Source organism: Nipponia nippon, unplaced genomic scaffold, assembly GCF_047370975.1.
Source record: "Nipponia nippon isolate SJK-2023a ecotype South Korea unplaced genomic scaffold, ASM4737097v1 scaffold_31, whole genome shotgun sequence".
Lineage (NCBI taxonomy): Eukaryota > Metazoa > Chordata > Aves > Pelecaniformes > Threskiornithidae > Nipponia > Nipponia nippon.
Window position 1 is genome coordinate 6,152,122 of NW_028262349.1, and position 21,349 is coordinate 6,173,470.

The following is a 21,349-nucleotide window of genomic DNA, read 5'->3' on the forward strand; positions in this document are numbered from 1 at the left end:
CATGGAGCATGGGATATGTTTCCAGCCATCTGGCGGTTGCTTCCCTCATTGTAAGCACATGGCGCTTGCCTTGGTGGGTTTGTGGGAGTGTGATATCATCAGTCTGCCAGGCCTCCCCATATTGATATTTCAGTCATCATCCTCCATGCCAGAGAGGCTTGAACCGCTTGGCTTGCTTGATTTTAGTGCATGTTTCACATTCATGGATAATCTGTACAATGGTGTCCACGGTCAAGTCCACCCCTTGGTCATGAGCCCATCTATACAATCTGCCAAAGGGATTGAGAAGAACTCATTAGCGATATCAGTGGTGGCACACCACGTGGCTGCCTTTGACTCCAATTCATATTGAAGTTCTAGCATGTCCAGCATGGCAGCGCGCAGCGGCGGCGCGACTTCATTCAGGCCACAACAGTCTACTGTTAGCCTCCACTCTCCGTTAGACTTTCCCACTGGCCATATGGGACTGTGAAAGGGTGAGCGAGTCTTGCTGATCACTCCTTGGCTCTCCAGTCGATGAATCAGCTTATGGATGGGAATCAGGGAGTCTCTGTTGGTGCGATATTGCCACCGGTGCACTGTTGTGGTGGTGATTGGCATCCATTGTTCTTTGACCTTCAGCAACCCCACAACAGAAGGGTCCTTTGAGAGACTGGGCAGGGTGGACAGCTGTTTAATTTCCTCCATCTCCAAGGCAGCTATACCAAAAGCCCCCCGGTACCCTTTTGGGTCCTTGAAATACCCTCTCCAGAGGTAGTCTATGCCAAGGATGCATGGAGCCTCTGGGCCAGCCACAATGGGGTGCTTCTGCCACTCCTTCCCAGTTAGGCTCACTTCGGCCTCCAATACAGTCAGCTGTTGGGATCCCCCCGTCACTCCAGAAATACAGATGGGTTCTGCCCCTTCATAGCTTGATGGCATGAGGGTACACTGTGCACTGGTGTCCGCTAAAGCCTTATACTCCTGTGGGGCTGATGTGCCAGGCCATCGAATCCACACAGTCCAGTAAACCTGGCTGTCCCTTTCCTCCACCTGGCTGGAGGCAGGGCCCCTCTAGTCCTGGTCATGATATTCGTACTCAATTCTTGTAAATGCAAATCAGAAGTCCCTTTATTAAGATCGGAAGTAAAAATCAGCCCCTCTACTCTGTCTGGGGAACTGCTCACTGGAAACTGGAGCAGCGATTTTCCTGGAAGAACTGCCTTGCAACTTACGTACCTGGGCCTCTAGGGTCAAGGTAGATTTTCCATCCCACTTCCTCATGTCCTCGTCATGGTCACGCAGGTAAAACCATAGGGTGGCCCATGGTGTGTATCCGCTATATCCTCTCTTGAGCAGAGGAATGCTTACTCCTAATAGCTGAGATACTGGTCCATATGGGTTGGGAGTAGGACATATCCTCTTCAAGCCGCTGGACCTTCCAGGACCAGTTTCTCCACAGCCAAGACAAGGGAGGAAGAGAGACTTTCTTCGTGTTGCCAGAGTTGGCCAGCCAGTTCATCCACCAGTGGTTCCTCTCCATCCTTCCAGGTCATTACTGCCAATGAGGTTGCATGCGACAATGGTGCGCGCCATCTGCCACGTGGGTCGTGTGCACCTGACTTCATCTGGATCTTTGGATAACTGCTCGTTGTTCAGGTCATCATAAATCGCCTCCAGTACGACTAATTCCCTCAGATACTGGGTACCTCTCTCCGTGGTGGCCCACTTGCCTGGGTGACATATAACATCTTCCTTGAAGGGATACCTTTCCTTCACGCCTGACAGGAGTCACCTCCAGAGGCTGAGTGCTTGTGCCCCTTTTCCAATCACTTTGTCAACGCTCCCTTCCCTAGAAAGGAATCCCAGATGCTTGGCTTCCCTACCCTGTAATTCCAGGCTACTGGCCCCGTTATCCCAGCATCGGAGCAGCCAGGTGACGATGTGCTCACCTGGACGATGACTCAAATCTTCTCACATATCTCGCAGCTCACTCAGGGACAGGGATCGGGTGGTTACCATCTCATTTATGGGTTCTGCCTCTTCCTCCTCCTGTTCTCGTGATGGCCCTGGTTCATCTTCATCCCTTACTAAATGAGCTGATTTTCTTGTGTATTTTTTCTTGTGTATAGGGATGACTGATACCGGCATGGGTTGGTTCTCTGGTTCAGCCGCAGTGCCGGTCGTGGGGGTTGGAGTAGCCGCAGTGCCTGTCATTTTGTCATCAGATCCAGAGACCTTCTCTTCCCCTTGCAGGTTCTGAATAGTGTTGAACAGGGCTCGGTAGGCGTGGGCCAGGCCCCAGCACGTTGCAGTGATTTGTGTCTCTCTGGAATTGCCAGGGTGACAACATATACTTTTTCCAAATACTTTACTGGTTTTTCAGGATTCTGCACTTGTTCAGGGGTGAAGTACCAGAACCCTGGAGGTGCCCACCGTCCTAGGCACTTGCCCATACTGTCCCACATACCCTGCCACTCTTAACTGTCCAGCCTTGGGGATGATGTTCTTAAACTGGTTATTAACCTTAGAGAAAACCGAATCAATATTCCCAAGAAATACCAATAGAAGTATCTTAACTACCCAAGGATGTTCAAGATACCGAAAAGTTGTTGTAATGAAGGAGGAAACATCAGAGAAGAAGGTGGCGAAGGTGCCATTCTGATTTTCCTCCATAAAAAACCTCTCAGAGGAAGAGGTATCATAGCTAATTGTGTCCATGAGGTGGTACCCGAAGTACAGTAATGGCTTCACTACAGAACCCAAATACCAGATAACGCCCAAGGCCAGTGTTTTAATAACAAATCTCCCAGGCAAAACACCACCAATCACTGCAGAGCACAGCAAACTGCAGAAACCAACACCAATCTTTAACATGTACAGCAAAAAAAGGAGCATGGTGCAGATCAGATCAACTAATATCAAGAACAGATTAATCAATATTCTGACTGGCAACTGTTAACAGATATAAATTCCTTAATACGCTCTGGTTAATCTGTTATTATCTCAGATGCTTAGTGCCCCACGTTGGGCGCCAGAAAGGACTCGTGGTTTAACCCCAGCCAGCAACTAAGCCCCACCCAGCCGCTCGCTCACTGCCCCTCCCGGTGGGATGGGGGGCAGAATCACAAGAGTAAAAGTGAGAAAACTCATGGGTTGAGATAAGAACAGTTTAATAATTGAAATAAAATAAAGTAAAAAAAAAAAGTAAAAGAATACACAAAGCAAGTGATGCACAATGCAATTGCTCACCACCTGCAGACCGATGCCCAGCCCGTCCCCGAGCAGCAATCGCTGCCCCCCAGCCAACTCCCCCAGTTTCTATACTGGGCATGATGCCATAGGGTATGGAATAGCCCTGGGGCCAGGCGGGGGCAGCCCCCCTGGCTGTGCCCCCTCCCAGCTCCTCGGGCACCGGGCAGAGCAGGGGAAGCTGAAAAGCCCTTGACCAGTGTGAGCACTGCTCAGCAACAACTGAAACGTCAGTGTGGTGTCAACATGATTCTCATCCTAAATCCAAACCACAGCACCGTACCAGCTACTAGGAAGAAAATTAACTCTACCCCAGCCGAAACCAGGGCAGATGGCTAGCTCCTCTTTCCCTTCAGCCAGGAAACCTTCTGTCTTTAAAACGTGCTCATGGGAAGGTGCTGCACACTGGATGGTTCCAGCTTTTCTGCTGTTGGCTGCTTCAGCAGAGACAAGGCGTAAAGAGGAGGGGTGTTCTTCAATGTACAGTACAAGCTGGAAACGATGCATCTCAGTTGATTCAAAGATTTCCTGTTTTCTAGCTCTTTATAGGTCCTTAAGCACTATTGCCCTCCTCCCCCCATGTTGGAAATCTTCTCCCTGGGTAGATGGGAAGATAACCACACAAAAATCTGCAAGGAGCAGGACAAAAAAATGTCGTGCAAAAGTCTTCCTTCCCCATTTTTTACTTTCACCATCTTCTGACTGATGTCCCTAAAATAGCCACAATTCCACTGTTTATGCGAAACCTCATTGCCAGGAACTAGGCATTAGTTTTGCAACACTGAACTTTCTTGCAAAATACCCTGTGCTTCCTGGTTCTGGCCTTGAAGTTACCTCCAAAAATGCTCTCTCAAATATCGCAGTGCTTCTGGCAGAGTGGAGCCTGAAGAAGCAGCCGTGAATAGGAGAACCTCCACCAAGACGGCAAAGCCACCTTCTTCCTCACAAGAAGGAAAATCCAAGCCGTTGACAGACCGTTAATCTGCAAGAGTATTTTGATGACTTACTGCAGCAGTCTGAGAACTTCCATCTGATGCAATAGGGAATATTTACACAATTTCAGGCCAGTGATGCAGAAGGAATGTGCTGTGGAGGGGGCTGCTGTATTGCAAAATATGCAGATGGAGAAAGGGAGCAAGTCAGCAAGAGGGTGGGGACATCAGAGGAGCAAGTTCTGCTGGTGAGTTCCTTCTGTGCGCTAAGTTCTGCTCTGAGAAGGCTGCTGAACATATGGTGGAACGGGGATCAAATGATTAATCCTGAATTTTCCCATATCCAAGTAGAAATTTCATTTTGTTTGCACAAAAATACGTTTTCCAGTGCATGTGGATGGGGAGACATCTGGAGAAAAGAGCAGGTTAGTCCCTTCATATGCGTGGGTTCTGCTCCCACCTTCCCTGTACGGGAATTTGTGCCGTTGCTGTGGTATGGTCCAACTCTAAGAAAAGCAAGGTTTGGAGGAGAGGTGAGTCTGTGTTTCTGTACTCCCGGTTCAGCGTGGGTCTCCTCAGGTCACCATGGTGAACGGGAAGCCTGGTTTGTGTGTAGCAAGCCCATGATGGGTGATTTCAGAGCCGTCAGCGTGACTGTCTTCACTTCACTAAGGAGATGGGAGCTTTGCATGTCAAAGTAAGGTAGCCCTTCACCTTACCAAGGTGTGCTGGGTTGTTTGATGATGGGTGAGTGGTGTGGGAGTAAGAAAGAGAGTTTTGGGGGGCTGAAACTTTCTTTGCTGGCTCTGCTTTTGGAAGTGATTGCCTTAGGTGGTAATCCATTCTGCTGTAGGCAGTTGTGCTGCATCCCTGCTGACTGGAAGCTAGCCAACGTTATTCCAATCTACAAAAAGCATGAGAGGGAAGACCCAGCAAACAACAGACTTGTGAGTCTAACCTCAGCACCTGGAAAAATTACGGAGAAGATTATACTGAGTGCTACTGAAAGGCAGTTAAAGAATAATGCAATCATCAGGCACAGTCAACATGGGTTCACAAAGGGAAAGTCCTGTAACTAATTTGATATCCTTCTATGATAACGTCACCCGTCTTGTGGATCAAGGGAAGGTGGTGGATGTAGTTCTTCTGGATTTTAGTAAGGCTTTTGATACTGTCCCTCACAGCATCCTTCTGGACAAGTTGTCCAGCTGTGGGATGAGTGGGTTCATGGTGCACTGGGTGAAGAAGTGGCTGAAGGGCAGAGCTCAAAGGGTTGTAGTGAGTGGGGCTACATCTGGCTGGCAACTGGTCACCAGCGGTGTTCCTCAGGGTTCAAGCCTAGGGCCAGTCCTGTTCAATGTATTTATCAACGATCTGGATGCAGGAGTTGAATGCCTCATTAGCAAGTTTGCTGATGACACCAAACTGGGAGGTGCTGTTGACTCTCTTGAGGGACAAGAGGCCTTGCAGAGGGATCTAGATAGACTGGAGCATTGGGCAATCATCAGTGGCATGAAATTGAGCCAGTCCAAGTGCTGGATTCTGCACCTGGGATGGCGTATCGCTGGGCACAAGTCTAAACTGGGAGAGGAGTGACTGGAGAGCAGCCCTGCAGAAAAGGACCTGGGGGTGCTGGTTGGCAGCAGGCTCAACAGCAGTCAACAGTGTGCCCTGGCAGCTGAGAGGGCAAACCACATCCTGGGGTGCATCAAACACAGCAAAACCAGCTGGTCAGGAGAGGGGATTATCCTGCTGTATTCAGCGTTCGTGCAGCCTCATCTGGAGTACTGTGTGCAGTGCTGGGCCCCACCATTTGAGAAGGATGTGAAGGTTGTTGAATGCGCCCAGAGGAGGGCAACAAAGCTGGTGCCAGGGCTGGAAGGCATGGCCTCTGAGGAGCGGCTGAGCACTCTGAGTTTGTGTTGTTTGGAGAAAAGGAGGCTGAGGGGCGACCTCATGGCTCTCTGCAGCTTCCCGAGGAGAGGACGTGGAGAGGGAGGTGCTGCTCTCCTCTCCCTGGGATCCAAGGACAGGACGTGTGGGAATGGTTCAAAGCTGCACCAGAGGAGGTTCAGACTTGACATCAGGAAGCATTTCTTTACTGAGAGAGTGTTCAAACACTGCAACAGGCTTCCTAGGGAGGTGGTTGATCCCCAAGCCTGTCAGTGTTTAAGAAGCATTTGGACAATGCCCTTAATAACATGCTTTAACTTTTGGTCAGCCCCGAAGCGGTCAGGCAGTTGCACTAGATGATCGCTGTAGGTCCCTTCCACCTGAAAGAGTCAATTCTCTTCTGTTCTATCCCCCCAGCCGCTGACAGTGCAGGCAATTACTTTTCTCACCATAAGGGCAGTAAGCTCTGGGACAGACTTCTGGAAATTCCGCAGACAAAAGATGATAGATGGATCACAAAAGGGATTATTGAGTGAGTCTGTGGTGGCAAAGGGTGAGATCTGAGAGGTGTCCTCTTCCTTGGAGGGCCAGTGATGCCAGTAACTGGCAAGACAGGAGGATACAAGATGTGTGAAAGTCCTGGCTTATTGGAACCTGACAGCTAATAATTTTGTTTGTCCAACCTCATATCTGGGAGGCTACTAAATAAATACTGCAGGTCTATTCTAGGGCACAGGGGACTGAATCCATAGTTTCTTAACCTCCTGTGGAGTTCAGGAGGCACAAACTCAATGAACTGAAGTAACATGTACTTCACAGTTTCTTTCTCTCATGCATGGCTATGAGAAGTAGGATGACTGGCAGTGAAAAGGAGGAAGACAGGCAAAGTTTTCACCCGGTCTGATGTATATTGGCTCCATCAACAGATAAAAGCAGGGTGGTGTAATAAGGAAGTGAATGCGTGATCAAGCTGGAATCAGTGGACCAAAATCCACAGAATGCTGTTTGCTAAGCCAAAAGCCTGGGTGACCACAGCAGCACTGCAAGGTCCCTGCAGCAAAAGCCCAGAATCTTTGCCAGTGGCCTTCACACAGCTTAGCCTCGGGAGGGCTTAGAGTGACACGGCTGGGCCACCTCAGGTGTCTCTCCACTGCTCTGAACCTCATGAAGGCATTAGCATCTGTGGAAACAAATCTTCTGTCAGAACGGGGGTTTTCCTCCATCTGTCTGTTGGAAATGACCTTGCAATGTGGTACTATGAACCAATTGCTCCTTAATGTGATGTCTTCAATTCATGACAGGCATTTATCTGGGTCCAAATGGCAGACACTAGATGTGTGTTTTATAGAGAATGTAATCCCAGTTGTGGTGGTTTCTTTGGCTTAAATTTAGGATTGCAAATGGAGTAGCTCTTATTTGACTTGCAACACCAACGAAAGGTCTTTCAGCACCCGCTGATGTCCTAAGGTGACTTTGTTCTTCTTTGGTTTCATCTAGTCTTGTATTTTCTTCGCAAACTCCTGGGAACAAGAATCATTTTCAGACCTTGTATCTGTCAAGGCACAGTGACAGTAGGAAAATGGCACCTGCACAGTCAGGCAGTGATCCCCCTAATGGTAAGAACTGTTGGACTGCTGGTGCCTTCTAGCACTCCAGAGTGGACTGGTATGGCTGTGTAGCCCCCTTGTTCTTTTGTTCTGAGGAATATGTGAATAAGAGTAAAAAATAAACAGTTAAAGAACCATAGACTGCTCCAGGCCTTGCAGCCAGTAGGTAATGGAGCAGAACTGGTCCTTTATTTACCTCTTTGGAGTAGGTTTGATCACGATCTTAGTATTTGTGAAGACAGGACAACCGGTTAACCCCACCAGTGGAGTTTGACAAGAGATACTACTTGAAAGTCCTGTTGTGCTTCAAAGGAAAGTCAGTAAAGCATTATCCTCAGGCTCCATGGAAGGCAAAGGGATTATGTTCCCTTCTGCAGAAACAGCCAGTGCTGCTCGCTGTCATGGGAAAAGGTGTTCTGGTAGGGGCCTGTCCATCTAGCAGGTATGTCAGAAACGTTGTTTGCTGCTTGGTCTTCTTTGGAACAGTTTGTGTACAGGAACTGGTTTTATTGCCAGGTGATAAAAATTCATTCCTGTCCAAACTGATGAAACTCCTAAGAACAAGCCGAGGTGGCTGCGGAGGCCTTTCAGGCTGCCCTGGCCACCGCTAGCCACTCCTCAGTGCAGGCTGGGTGCTACAGAGGCCAGAGCTTCTCCAGAGACACCAGAGCAGTTGTGACAAGACCCTGGCAGCCCTTTAGGTGCCTTTCCCCGGGGTCTGCTCCTTGCAGAGGAGCTCATTAATCAACTCTAAATAAACCTGCTCAGGGTCCCAGGCAAATGACAAAAATGAAGGGCAGGTGTCGGGTGATGCAGCTTATGCTTTCCCTCCTCTGCTTCTCCCTGCCCAGCGTAGGCAGAGCCGTGTCCTGGGGACTGAGCAGCCGTGCTGACCATGAGCGAGCAGAGTCACGTCAACAGCCTGTTCCTCAACGAGGACGCGGCCAAGCGGCTCAATGCCGAGGGCCGGGTGCAGCGCTTCCGGCAGGCGGTGCAGAAGCGGGCGGCGCGGGCCAAGAAGCGGATGCACAGCATCACTGCTGACAGTGCTAAAAGCTTCTTCAGGAGAAATGCCTTCGTCCTCTTCACCATCGCTGCAGTCTTACTAGGTATGGAGCTGGTGGCAACACTGGGCACCATTTATAATGTGGCAAAAAGTTTATTCTACAAAGATTTTTATTTTATCATAACGATTTGTCTGGGGAGGTGAAGCTGATGAGCTGACAGCTCAAAATGCTGTCCAAATCAGAAGCACCTTTGTGTGCAAGGGAGGGGGGTGTGAGGGAGTCCTTGTTGATCCTTTCTGGCTGCAGCTTAGGAACAGTCTACAACAGAAAGGGTTTGATGATCCATCTACCAACCCTCATAAAAAAACATCCAGGTTTGTTCAGAGGCTTCTTGTGAGTGCAGCTACAGGCACAGGGGCTCTTCAGATTCATCCCACAGCTTGAGCCTGGCAGTACCAGAAGGGGGAACTGATGCAAAGGGCTGTGATACAATGCAAACTAAATCTGCCCAGCAGACAGTGGATTGTCCCTAGCTTTTGATCCAGGCTATATGTCTGTAACTCACTAGCTGAACTCAGCTTTAAGAGGTGGGTGGACAAAGTCTCTGAACTGTGAGGTCGCACTTAGGTTAGGCTGGGAGGTCATATCTCTGGTCACAGCATTTTACGTTCATGAGCTTCCTGGGAACAGACGCCAGAGCAACAAGGAGACCCGTGGTTTAGCATGAGGCTCCTGTGCATATAAATATGTCAGAGGGAGAGAGAGAGCATACAGGAAAAACTGGATCATAGCCTTTTAGAAAAAGAAAGAGCATTTGCTCCCTTGGGGACAAGAGGAGCTGAAAGGAGATGAGAAAGAGAAAAGCCACGCTGTAGGACTGAGGGACAGACCGCTGGATCACACTGTCCCATTTCCATTCTCATCCCTTGCTAATCCACAGGGATCATCCTGGCATTCTCCCTCCGGCCCTACCAGCTGACCTATCGCCAGATCAAGTATTTCTCCTTCCCCGGTGAGCTGCTGATGCGTATGCTCCAGATGTTGGTTCTTCCTCTCATTGTCTCCAGCTTGATTACAGGTGAGAAGTGCTTTCTGCTGCTTTCAGCCAAAGCAATAATCAGCAAAGACGGGTGCTAGCTGTTGTTGGAGTACGCCTCTGTGCCCCAGCTGGAGCTGCTTGGATTAGCTTGGCTAACAGTGACAAGCCTGAACCTACAGTTGTAGTAAACGTGATTCACACTCATACCCCTGCTGGCTCAGTAGTGGGGAAGAGAAGCAGGCGGCCTTGTGCTTTCTCAGAAGACAAGGGAGGACACAATGTGGTGTTTCCGATGCCCAACACTTGAGCACTAACAAGGATTTCATCCTATGTAACCTCAAATGTCAAGAAGTTTGTCGCCCAAGTCAGCTTCAGGTTTCCTCCAGCCTAGGGAAGGTTAATTGGTGCCAGTACAAAAGAGCTGGAGCTGGTCACTGGCTGGAGAGCTTGTTTCATCCAGGTCCTCATAGAAGTGTCATGATTTAACCCCAGATGGCAACTAAGCCCCACCCAGCCGCTCGCTCACTCCCCCTGCCTCCGGTGGGATGGGGAGAGAATCGGAAGAGTAAAAGTGAGAAAACTCGTGGGCTGAGATAAAGGCAGTTTAATAGGGAAAGCAAAAGCCGCGCATGCAAGCAAAGCAAATCAAGGAATTCATTCACTACGTCCCATGGGCAGGCAGGTGCTCAGCCATCCCCAGGGAAGCAGGGCTCCATCACGCGCAATGGTTACTTGGGAAGACAAACACCATCACTCCGAACATCCTCCCCCTTCCTTCTTCTTCCCCCAGCTTTATATGCTGAGCATGATGTCATATGGTGTGGAATATCCCTTTGGTCAGTTGGGATCAGCTGTCCCGGCTGTGTCCCCTCCCAGCTTCTTGTGCACCCCCAGCCTCCTCGCTGGTGGGGTGAGGAGCAGAAAAGGCCTTGACTCTGTGTAAGCGCTGCTCAGCAATAACTAAAACATCCCCTTATTATCAACACTGTTTGCAGCACAAATCCAAAACATAGCCTCATAATAGCTACTGTGGAGAAAATTAACTCTATCCCAGCCAAAACCAGCACATTCTCCACTCCTTATTCCATACCATTTACATCACGCTCAGGTACCACGCTATCCAGTACAACCTCATTAACACCACTCTCCTTCCCATCCTTTGATATAATACACAACTATCATTCCCTTAGTCTATGGACCACCCCTGTAAAATGTCCATAAAATGCCCATAACATGTCCACAAATGTCCACAAAATGTCCATTGAGTTCATTTAGTCCATGACTTTGGGCTCCATCTCTGATGGTGGTCACTCAGGACAGGAGCGGTGGTGTGTTGCATGGAGTTATTGGGCACCAAAGCCAGCTCCGGTCAGGTCACTGCTGTGCTTGCAAGGCTTGTCCTCCACTGGTTTGGGTGGTTCCTGCTACAGTAATTCCTGTAACATGCAACTCAGATCATGGGTTACAACAATTTAAAGGTATTTCCATTACAATCCCCACCCCTGGTCCCTTTGGACCAGACCATAGGGTTTAACACTGCAATGAACTCCTCCCCTTGCCCCTGCCAAGCTTTCAGACAGCAGAAGGGACTGCAAGACATTCCACCTGCTGAAACATCCCACCATTAGGGACTTAAAGGCCCGATATACTGGGAGGGGCGTATTTCCCTTCTGAGAGCTTTAGGAGGACATTGCTACATTCCCAAATGGAGCCTAAGACCCACCGGTGCTATGCTTCTTCATAAGCACAAGCCACATTCTCCCATATAACATCACTTTGGAGCTCCAAAGTCTGCCCCCGTATGCTGTGCTTCCTAGAGATCCCTGCTTCCCGTCCAGCTCACGCATGTGCCCTGCACACTTTGAATCTTCCTCGGGCTTCCCCCTTCCCTGTAAGACAATAGACCTTCCCACCTTGTCTCTCTGTGTGACTCCCCAGGAATGGCCTCGCTGGATGGCAGAGCCTCAGGGAAGATGGGGATGCGGGCTGTCGTCTACTACATGGTGACCACAATCATAGCAGTCTTCATTGGCATCCTCATGGTGATCATCATCCACCCAGGAAAAGGATCTAAGGACAAGCTTCACCGAGAGGGCAGAATTGAGCAGGTGCAGACCACAGATGCCTTCATGGACTTGGTGAGGTAGGTGAACACGATGGTCTCATGTTGAGACCGTATCAGTGAGATTACATTCCTCCACGGAATGTCCTTTTGAAGTGTCACAGCTTTAGGCACACACTCCTAGGGAAAGAGGTTTATGGCTGTCTTGCCCAGCCTACTACTTCTAGCTCAGTCCAGCTAACTGACTTTGCCACTCTGAGATTGAATGCTTGGCCTGGAGCTCTGGCATCCAGCCCTTCTGTTAGAGGTATTAATGCAAGAAGCCAAGGTGTGCTCAGCAAAACGAGTAATGGAACTATCAATGACTGCATACCCTTCAGAAATTCACCCAGCAAAGGCTACTCCGAATATCCATCTTCACAGACCCAAGACCAAGCCGTGGTTCCCAAGACGTTGTCTCTCCCTCCCTTGCTGTGACCTTCCACAGTGAATTGCAAAGCTGTACCATCTCAAGTGGTATGAAGCTATGTTTCTAAGGTACAAGATAACAGAGAGCTCAAATGACAGCTGTAGAGATGAGGCTGAGAGCAAGGCCATATATTAAAAATTGTAATATGGCGTTGTTTCAAGGTTCAGCTGGGTTTGATGATGCTTTTACAATGGACCCATATCCCAGTGCTGTATGTGTGTAGTCTCTTTCCACACACCTGAAATAAAATCTTCTGGAGGGTGCCTGGCTCCAGGTCAGCATATTCCTATCTTCTGTCAGTCAGACAGAAAGGGCCCGTCTGCTCTGTAGCCTGAGCTGGCATTGTGAGAGTTGTGACTCGAGACACTGCTCCAGGACAGACGTGTTGGCCAGGAAGCCCATGTTTTCTTGCTAGTCAAACAGAGCAATAACTCTTTCCTTGTTTTATCTACTGCAGGAATATGTTCCCGCCCAACCTGGTAGAAGCCTGCTTCAAACAGGTATGACATCCCACCTGCCCTATCACTTCCCTTGGCGCCCTGTGCCCTAGACCCTGGTCCAACCTACTTCGCTGAGGGATGGAATAGCAATTGCTCTATCCTGCCTTCACGCTTCCCCACGTCTGACTGCTCCAGAAGGCACTGCAATTGTTAGTCTGTATTATAGCAGCCCCCACACAAGCTTTTGAAGCTGTCTGTAGATGGGGGCTTCAACCTCACACTCAGAGTCAGGAAGGGTTTGTGTAATCTCAGGTAGCGGACTTGGATGGGCAGTGAAATGGGAGCAGATTCTCCAAGGATTTGTCTCTTCTGTAGTGCTAGTGCCCTTGGAAGCAGTATAAAGGGTTATCAGAGAAACCAGAATATCTCGGTCCTAGGGATATGAGATGTTCCAATGGTCTTTTTTAACCTTCAACGCTGTGAACTTTTTGGTGAAAGTACTAAGCTAGGGAGCTTGAGAACAGGCAAGGCAAGTTTCCCACACAGGTCAGCAGTGAACTTGCGGTTCTCTCCTTTCTGTAGGAAGGGATGCAAGAGCCTAGCATGTTGTCCTGAGCTCCTGAACCAGGGCCTGGGAGTGCATCTGATAATCTGTGTCTTTTCAGTACAAGACGCAGTACAGCACCAGGGTCTTCACCAGAACCGTCCTCCACAGCAGCAATGTCACAGCAGGTGTGACAGCCACTCAGATCCCTGTGCCTGAGAACTTCACCGGCATCCTGGAGAACGTCACTCATGCCCTGGGGACCGTCTCCGAGGTGCTGACCTTTGAAGAAGTCATTCCCATCCCGGGCTCAGCCAATGGGGTGAACGCGCTGGGGCTGGTAGTGTTCTCCATGTGCTTCGGTTTGGTGATCGGCAGCATGAAGCAGAAGGGACGGGCCCTGCGGGAGTTCTTTAACTGCCTCAACGAAGCCATCATGAGGCTGGTGGCCATTATCATCTGGTGAGGAGCACGGCTGGTTGGAGCAGGAGGTCTGCAGGTGCAGTTTCCACTGACCTGATGAGAAGTGGGATAGCTTTAAGGATGACATGCACAGGAAAAGCAGATGGGCACAGCTCTCCTTTGGCTCCATCAGGCTGGAGGGAAAAGTCTGGATGGGATGTTTGTTCACATTTCATTTCCTGTTTTTTGTTTTTACCTTAGAAATATCAGGTACACCAGGACTTGCTTTCCTTGAGGCTGCTGGAAACATCCTTGGAAGACCAGAGAGCTGGAGTGGAAGATCTCTTAGCCTTACCAACAGGGGTAGGGTGTGAGGCTTTCCCACCAAAAGCTTTCCTTCCAGCTATGTTCCAGGAGTCTGAGCTACGAATCACAATAACCTGTTGCCACTTTCCTGCTACTCAGGGTGGCATCTGTATGCATTAGGTCTGAGAGCTGAGCTGGGTTGACAAGGTCAACTCAAAGTTTCTGCCTTTCAATTTGAGGTCTCCCAGATCCCAACTCCTCTAAAGCTCAGCTGCTTGTTGCTTTCTGTGTAAGGCTGCCTGTGCTACATGGTCCAGGTAAGCGAGGCACTGCTGAGACGAGTCTTCTCTAGAAGGCAGCATTTTTACCAAATCTTGTTATTTTAAGCTCTTTACTCATCTGGGCCTCAATGTCTAAATAGGAGTTTGTGGTAGATACCGTGAGACAGGAGAGATGCGGGGCTGGCAGAATACGTGGAAATGTCTGACGGGGAGAGGATCTGTCAGCCCCACGCCCTCTCCTGTTCTAGATCACTCCAGCTTTCATTCCCTGGTCTAGTTACAGTCTTTCATCTCAGAGCAACACCCTGGGCCCAGGGGGACAGGCCTTACACAGAAAGACACAAAGGGGAAGAACAACCCTGAGCTCATAGCAGAGCACTGGGGAGCCCCAGCCCCTCCGGGATCTTTTCCTCCCCAGATGAGCCAGAACTTGAGGTCCTGCTTCCCTAAGAAGAGATAAGAGTTGCCCACGGGCACAGAAGGGAGAGCACAAGCACAGCGGAACAAACAGACGTGCACACTGCTCCCAGAGACAATTTCAAGGTGCCTTCAACACCCCCTCCTTCAGCTCCCCCTCACAGTGAAGGAAGGCAGGGTGTTGAGGTATAGCACATGGGTTACACTCAGAAACTGCCTGTGCGCGTACAGTAGGTAGTGTCTGGAGAGACCTCCTGACTTAAAAAATCCTGCTGGCATAGGAGGCAGGGCCGTCAGCTGCAGCCCAGCACTCCTTCCTGAAGCCACAGTCTGCAGAGCATCTCCCAGGAGCTTGTTTTCACTGGGGAGATCTGGTCACTAGCCGCAGCCAAGAATGTCTTCTAAGAGGAAGGTCAGAGGAAATGAAATATTTGTGAAATCCTTTCCTGAAACTTTTCCAAACCTCCCAGGCTAAGTTGGAGTTTGGCATGTGGAGCTCTGAGCCTTGTGCATGAATTGCATGTGAGCTCTTGAGCTGTAGAGGCCAAGCCCTGAGAGGTGTGGCCGTGGAGCTGAGATTTTCTTTGGTCCAGTTATTTGTCAATGTTTAGTTTAGTGCCCATGATATTCTCCATGTCTATGTTATGGCTTCCATTCTGTGGAGCCTCACTGCTGCTCATGAGAGGCATTGTTATGGAGGGGGAAAAAAGCCATAAGGAATGGAAAGGGTAGCAGCGTACCTCAAAATGGGTTTTTATATAAGCTACGGCTTTCACAGGTGATGGTGTTCCCAGTCCTTGCTACACCAGATATGGATTCCCTGTATGTTCCTGTTCTCTAACTGTGAACATCTAACATCTGAAGAGAGCAAGGCTGATGTCTCAGCGCCTATGGGACACTATTGCTTTTACTCCCCGATTCCCTGTTTCTCCTGTACTTCCCTGTGCCTCTCAGTAAAAAAAAACACTCTCCGCCTAAGCTCTGTTAGGAAAGGAAGGGACTCTGAAGACTCCTCTAGATAATCTCCCCTATCAATTCTAGAAGGAGTGTTGTGGAAACATGTAGGGAACCCAGAAGGAGGAGGAAACCTCCACCAGTGCCCAAGCTGTGCGCACAACAGAGCGCTGGGGTCCCCGACAGTGCAACAAGTGCTGGTTTTTGACCATATGGTGAACAAGTCCCAGCTCTCTCCAGGTTTCTGGAAAAGAATCCAGCAGTATTATCCAACAATTAGGCTCAGTGAGCACTTCTGGTGTGCTGCCTTTTTGGGGATTTGTCCAGACAGCATGCATTAAAGCTGGTGTGAAAGTGTGGGTGCCAGTTCTGAGCGTCGGCCTTGTATTTCTGCCACAGGTATGCTCCAGTTGGGATCATGTTTTTAATTGCTGGCAAAATCCTGGAGATGGATGACCTAGCAGTGATGGGAGGCCAGCTGGGGATGTACACGCTCACCGTCATCGTTGGACTCCTCATTCATGCCCTCTGCATCCTACCACTGCTCTACTTCATCGTCACTCACAGAAACCCCTGGGTATTCATTGCAGGGCTTCTGCAGGCCCTCATCACAGCCCTGGGCACCTCCTCAAGGTACGATGGCTACACAGGCGTAGGGTTGGGGCTGGTGTGGATACTCTGGGGCTGCTTCTCAGCGCTCCATTGCCCTCAGTGCAGTACTGTGGTCTCACGAGTTCTAGCACTAGCAGCTTTTTGCACTGGTCCAGCCAAGCTCATTTGAGAGTGGAAAGATTCCCACTCCCCTGCTCAGGAGCCCTAATCGTGGCCATCTCTAACCATCAGTGCATGACCCATATTCCTCCGTAGCAACCACGGTGGTGACTCTGCTTGCAGCACTGAAATGCTGAGCTCAGGACAAATATTAAATCCCATAAATTGCAGCATTAGTCCCCATGCACATAACCTCTCGCACACATGTACTCGCGCACATTTGCACGTTTCTCTCTCCCAGGCACACATACTGTATGCAGCTGGCATTAAGCTCACAGGAGGCCTGGGCGAAGGCATAAACACCCGTACGTTCAATGACTCCCACTGCCATGCAACACAGCCGAAGCAAGGGATCGTAGGTAGCTGTTGTTTCACTAAGTGCCGTGTTTCTTGCTATGCTCATTTCCTGGCAAGCACGCAACGGTGTCTCCCACGTGCGTTCTCACACTGAAACACACTGCATTTTTCCTGCTCATGTTCTCTTTCAGAAACAATTCTCTGCTTTCTTGGCAAGATATATTCTCATACATGGGTCATTCTTGTCTTATGCACTGAGGGGGGTGAGAAAGGGCTCAAATATTTGTAATAGCTGGAAAAGGAGTTCTGGACTTGAGGCTCTGTCCTATGTACACTGAATCCTCCAGCATCACCTTCTTTTGGTGTTATACCAGCATCACCAGCCTCAGGGCTACACAGCCCCTGTCCCAGCCCCCTGAGGAAAGCCATGTCCGAATGTGCAACTGCAGCGTGCACCATATCTGAGGAAGCCTTGCTTAGACTGTTCTTTCTCCTAGCAGCTTCTGGCCTCTGGCTCACATGGCAGGGTGAAAAAGCAGGTGGGTAAGGTCATAAACCAGGCAGAGGCTTAGTCCCTCTTCCAAAGTCAGCATATACCCAATTCATGTTGTTTTGTGAATTCCTTTCAGCTCAGCGACTCTGCCCATCACCTTCAGGTGCCTGGAAGAAAACAATGGTGTGGACAGGCGCATCACGAGGTTTGTTCTGCCTGTGGGAGCTACAATTAACATGGATGGCACTGCTCTGTACGAGGCCCTTGCGGCCATCTTCATTGCACAAGTCAACAACTATGAACTTGACTTCGGGCAGATCATCACAATAAGGTGACTTTTGAAAGAGTTACGGCAGTACAGGAAGGGCTTCAGCTTTGTCGGTTTATCTGAGCTGTGGTCTGGTTCCTCTTTTGCTCAGAAGATACAATGAGAAAAAAAAAAGTATGGAAAAGAAGGGTGTACTACACCTCCAGCTGTAGAAGCACATATGATTTGGGCACCACGTCTTTGAGGCTCCACTTGAGCCCTTATTGCACTTCCAGGTCTGGGCCATCCCTTAGCTAGAGCTGCAGTGTGCAGTCTGTTGTGGACGGCGCCCTGGCAGGGGGGAGCCTGGCTGCTATGTTGATGTCCCATGTGTCACCATCCTGCTCGGTGACCAGGGCAGAAAGGCTGCCAAGGTGTTTTGTAGATGATGAGTTTCAGCTGCTTCCTGACATTTTTGCAAATGCGACTACCTCTTTTCTTCCCTTTGCTGATAGCTGTGCTTTCCTGTTCCCTCCAGCATCACTGCCACAGCAGCCAGCATTGGAGCCGCAGGTATTCCCCAGGCAGGACTGGTGACAATGGTTATAGTGTTGACATCAGTGGGGCTGCCTACTGAAGACATTACGCTGATCATCGCTGTGGACTGGTTTCTGTAAGTCCCCTGCTCAGCAGCATGCACTGCTCTGTGCTCCCTGCCAGTGCTTACAGAGTTCGTCTGTACTCCTAACGTCTCTGCTACGAGCAGTCTCAGTAACCTGTATCATTAAGCTTAAAACACACCTGTATCCATGAGACCTTTGCACAGTAGCCCTCTCTGCCCATGCTGGAGTCTTCACCATGTACTTCAGTGACCCAAGGCATCAGAGGTCACTCGCAGATCAGCCTGGTCACCAAGCAGAATGTCCTTAGTTTGCTTTATCTTAAAAGGCACCCAGAAACTATCTCCAGACCGATAGGGACAGGTTGTGCCAATAATAAGCAAATTCCCACTGCAGAGTGATGGTTCTGCACTACCAAACACGGAAAGTGGGATGAGTCTGGGCTGTACGAAGTTGAGGAGTGTTTAGATGGGTGCAGCTAGTCAGCTACATTGCTCCATTTCACCTTTCTTTTCCTTTTAAACCTTGGGACAAGTGATTTCACAGGAGCGCTCTTAGGAACTAGATTGGAGAATGCATTTGTGCACAGTCCTCGCTCTCTCAGTTTTCTCAAACACAAGAAAATCCCGACTCAGGGATACACTGTCAGTGTTCCCTCTGTTCTTCTGTATCTTGTATTGCTGGTTTGTAGCCAAAGCAGCCAAAGTCTGCTCCCAGCCATGGCTGAGCAGTTGGAAACAGTCTTGCCCAACACCTCCACTTCTCCTGTGAACTGTGCATAAGAACAGACTTGGCTGGAAAAGGCCCTGCCTCCTAAGACGCCAGGTTACCTCTTGTACTTACCCAGAAAGGTTGGTTTCAATCAGGTACCAAAAGTCTTATCTGTTACCACTGAAGGATGGGTTGCTGGGCTGGTGGTAGCTTCAGCTCTTGCACACAGTTGTGGTTATGGAGAATACCTCCTTGCAAAGGGTGTTTCAGATTTGCCATTTTGCACGAAGGATCTGGGGCCTTGCCTTAGTGTATGCTGTCCTCGCTGAGGAAATCTGGCTCCACAGCAGCATTAAGTCATAGGTTTGCACCAGAATTTCTGCACTTCTTGTAAAACAAAATGTAACAGATTTGGCGAGTGTAACAGATGTGGCCAGGCTCACCTGAGTCTGCAGAAAGGCCTTAGCAGGCCTTTGGAAAGGAAACTGTCCATGTGGACCACAACAAAGTTTCCCTGGTTCTGTGGTGAGTCCAAAACTTTTCAGTGAGAAACTGGGAGTGCAATAGGGCAGGAATGAATGGGAAGCCTGTGCTCAGGGCTGTCAATCCAGGAAGGCTCTCTGGGAGTAATCTGCTGTCAGTGTTGAAGTGTCAATTATTGGAGTGACTTGAAAAGTAGAAAAAGTTTCATTGCAGATGCTTCTTGAAAGAGTCTTCATCCCCTTAGCTGTTACTGAGAAGCTATATTTCATTTTTCTCTCTGATTTTTCAGGGACCGCCTTCGAACGACCACCAATGTCCTGGGGGATTCTCTGGGGGCTGGCATTGTGGAGCATCTCTCCCGGCATGAGCTGGATGCGCAGGACTGCGAACTTGGTAATCCTGTGATAGAGGAGAAAGAGCAGCTCTCCCACCTGGTTTGCCCACAGAATGACACCCACAGGCAGCCCAGGAGTGAGACAGTGCTGTGAACTCGGGCAGCAGAGTGCAGATTAATGCTTTAAAAAGACAAGACTTGACACAGAAGTCCGTAGTGGAGGACAGAGAAAGATCCACTCTCCAGGATGCACCCTTTTCTCCCCCCTCTGCCACACGCAGTCTTCCCTGATCCCGTTTCTCCCCCATGTCTTTCTGACTGGCATCAAAAAGGAGAAAATTAAACTGCAAAGAAAGTTTTATTCCACAAAAGCCTGATTTAGTCATTCTTATGGGGTCCAAGAGTTAGACCTGACTAAAGAAGACTCAGTGAATGAGCTGGCCTAGAAGCTCCTTCGTTTCTAAGCTAAAGTATGAGCACAGCTAAGTGGCAAGGTGGGTCGGGGACACCACCACCTCTGGACTGGCACCAAAATGTTGCCATGATGACTCCACCCTGCAGGATACAACTGCAAAGCCTTCACTTGGTCAGTGTCTTCCCCCAGGCACGTAAAGCTTTTAGCATTGGCCATTTGGAGATCTCTGGAGAGCCCCAGCACTCCCGTTCAGCTCTTCACTGGCAAGAGTGTTTATGATAAACACGGTGTCCTCTTTGCTCGCAGTCCTGGTGTTTGCACAGATACGCAGATGATGCTTCCTGAGAGCTGCTCACTCCTCCGGCAGCTCTTCTGGCTGCAGATACGAGAGTCACCCAGCTCCTGAAGGAATGTGGGACCATACAGCAGGGACAGGGCTTACAGTGCTGGCTGGTAGCACAAATAGGGGTCAATAGGCTTCTCATTAGTGGAAGCTGCTGAAGGATTGTGGAAGCAGCAAACAGTTAAATAATTTATTATATCCATTATTTAGCCTCTGAAACAGCTCTCCCCTCTACCAAGCTCTGCCAAACACCAGTTAACCTCATTTCTCTTAGCAAGCTGTTCTCCTCTTGGTGAAACCAGAAGGGGAAACGCAAAGTTTAAGAACAGTTTGTCACCCTGAGCAGCTGGGTGGTACCTCCATGCCAGGAATGACTCCCTGCCACCCCAGATTTGCTCAGAAAAGAGTTTCACTCCTCATCATAAGACTCCTAAGGCAACTGTTCCTTTGCTCATCTTTGGCTATTTTCAGAAGTTACTTCCCTTCAGTCACATTGCTCCAGAATGTCCTTCAAAATATCTCTGTCTTTCTACAGCACCTTATCTTTCAAAGGCAGTACTCAGTCACTTCCCAGCACTTGTACAAGTTTACCAGACCCCAAAAGTTATAAATGCAGGATAAATTTCTCAGTTCCTACCAAATGGAGCTCAGCTTCTGTTTAACACGCTTGGACATAAGCCCACACGACATCCAAAATATCTCAGAGGCTCAAGCAAGAAGTAGGGACCTGCTTCATCCATGCTCTATCCCCGTTCCCTGGCGTGGCCAGGATCACAGCCTGTATCTCTCACTCCAGTGAACAGGACCAGCAGGGCTTGCTCCATAATATCCAGGTCCATGAACATCCAAAAAATGAATGTCTAGACACAACCAGGAAGATGGAAAGGATCCACAGTTTGGGGGCTACTACAGTGTAGCTGTTCTGCTTTAGAAATGGCTAAGCCCAGAAACAGCACCAAACGGCCTTCTATTGCACAGCCAAACTATCTAACCTGGGCAGCTTTTGCTTGACGTCTACTCAGTATTCCAAACCCAGTACATCACTTACTTA

At 49.4% G+C, this 21,349-nt stretch overlaps 1 protein-coding gene across 9 annotated transcripts in view; it reads left to right on the top strand.

Moving 5' to 3' along the window:
* Positions 1 to 21,349, top strand: part of SLC1A6 (solute carrier family 1 member 6) — a 41,059-nt gene that overhangs the window by 18,093 nt on the left and 1,617 nt on the right. For 2 of the 9 annotated variants that reach the window (XM_087769785.1, XM_087769786.1), the window contains exons 3-11: positions 8,515 to 8,772; positions 9,611 to 9,748; positions 11,648 to 11,852; positions 12,698 to 12,740; positions 13,346 to 13,686; positions 15,984 to 16,217; positions 17,282 to 17,476; positions 17,931 to 18,065; positions 19,496 to 19,599. In XM_087769785.1, coding sequence (XP_087625911.1) covers positions 8,559 to 8,772; positions 9,611 to 9,748; positions 11,648 to 11,852; positions 12,698 to 12,740; positions 13,346 to 13,686; positions 15,984 to 16,217; positions 17,282 to 17,476; positions 17,931 to 18,065; positions 19,496 to 19,599 — 1,609 coding nt within the window. In that variant the 5' untranslated portion in view covers positions 8,515 to 8,558. The other 7 variants (XM_087769777.1, XM_087769778.1, XM_087769782.1 and 4 more) reach the window with 6 other exon arrangements.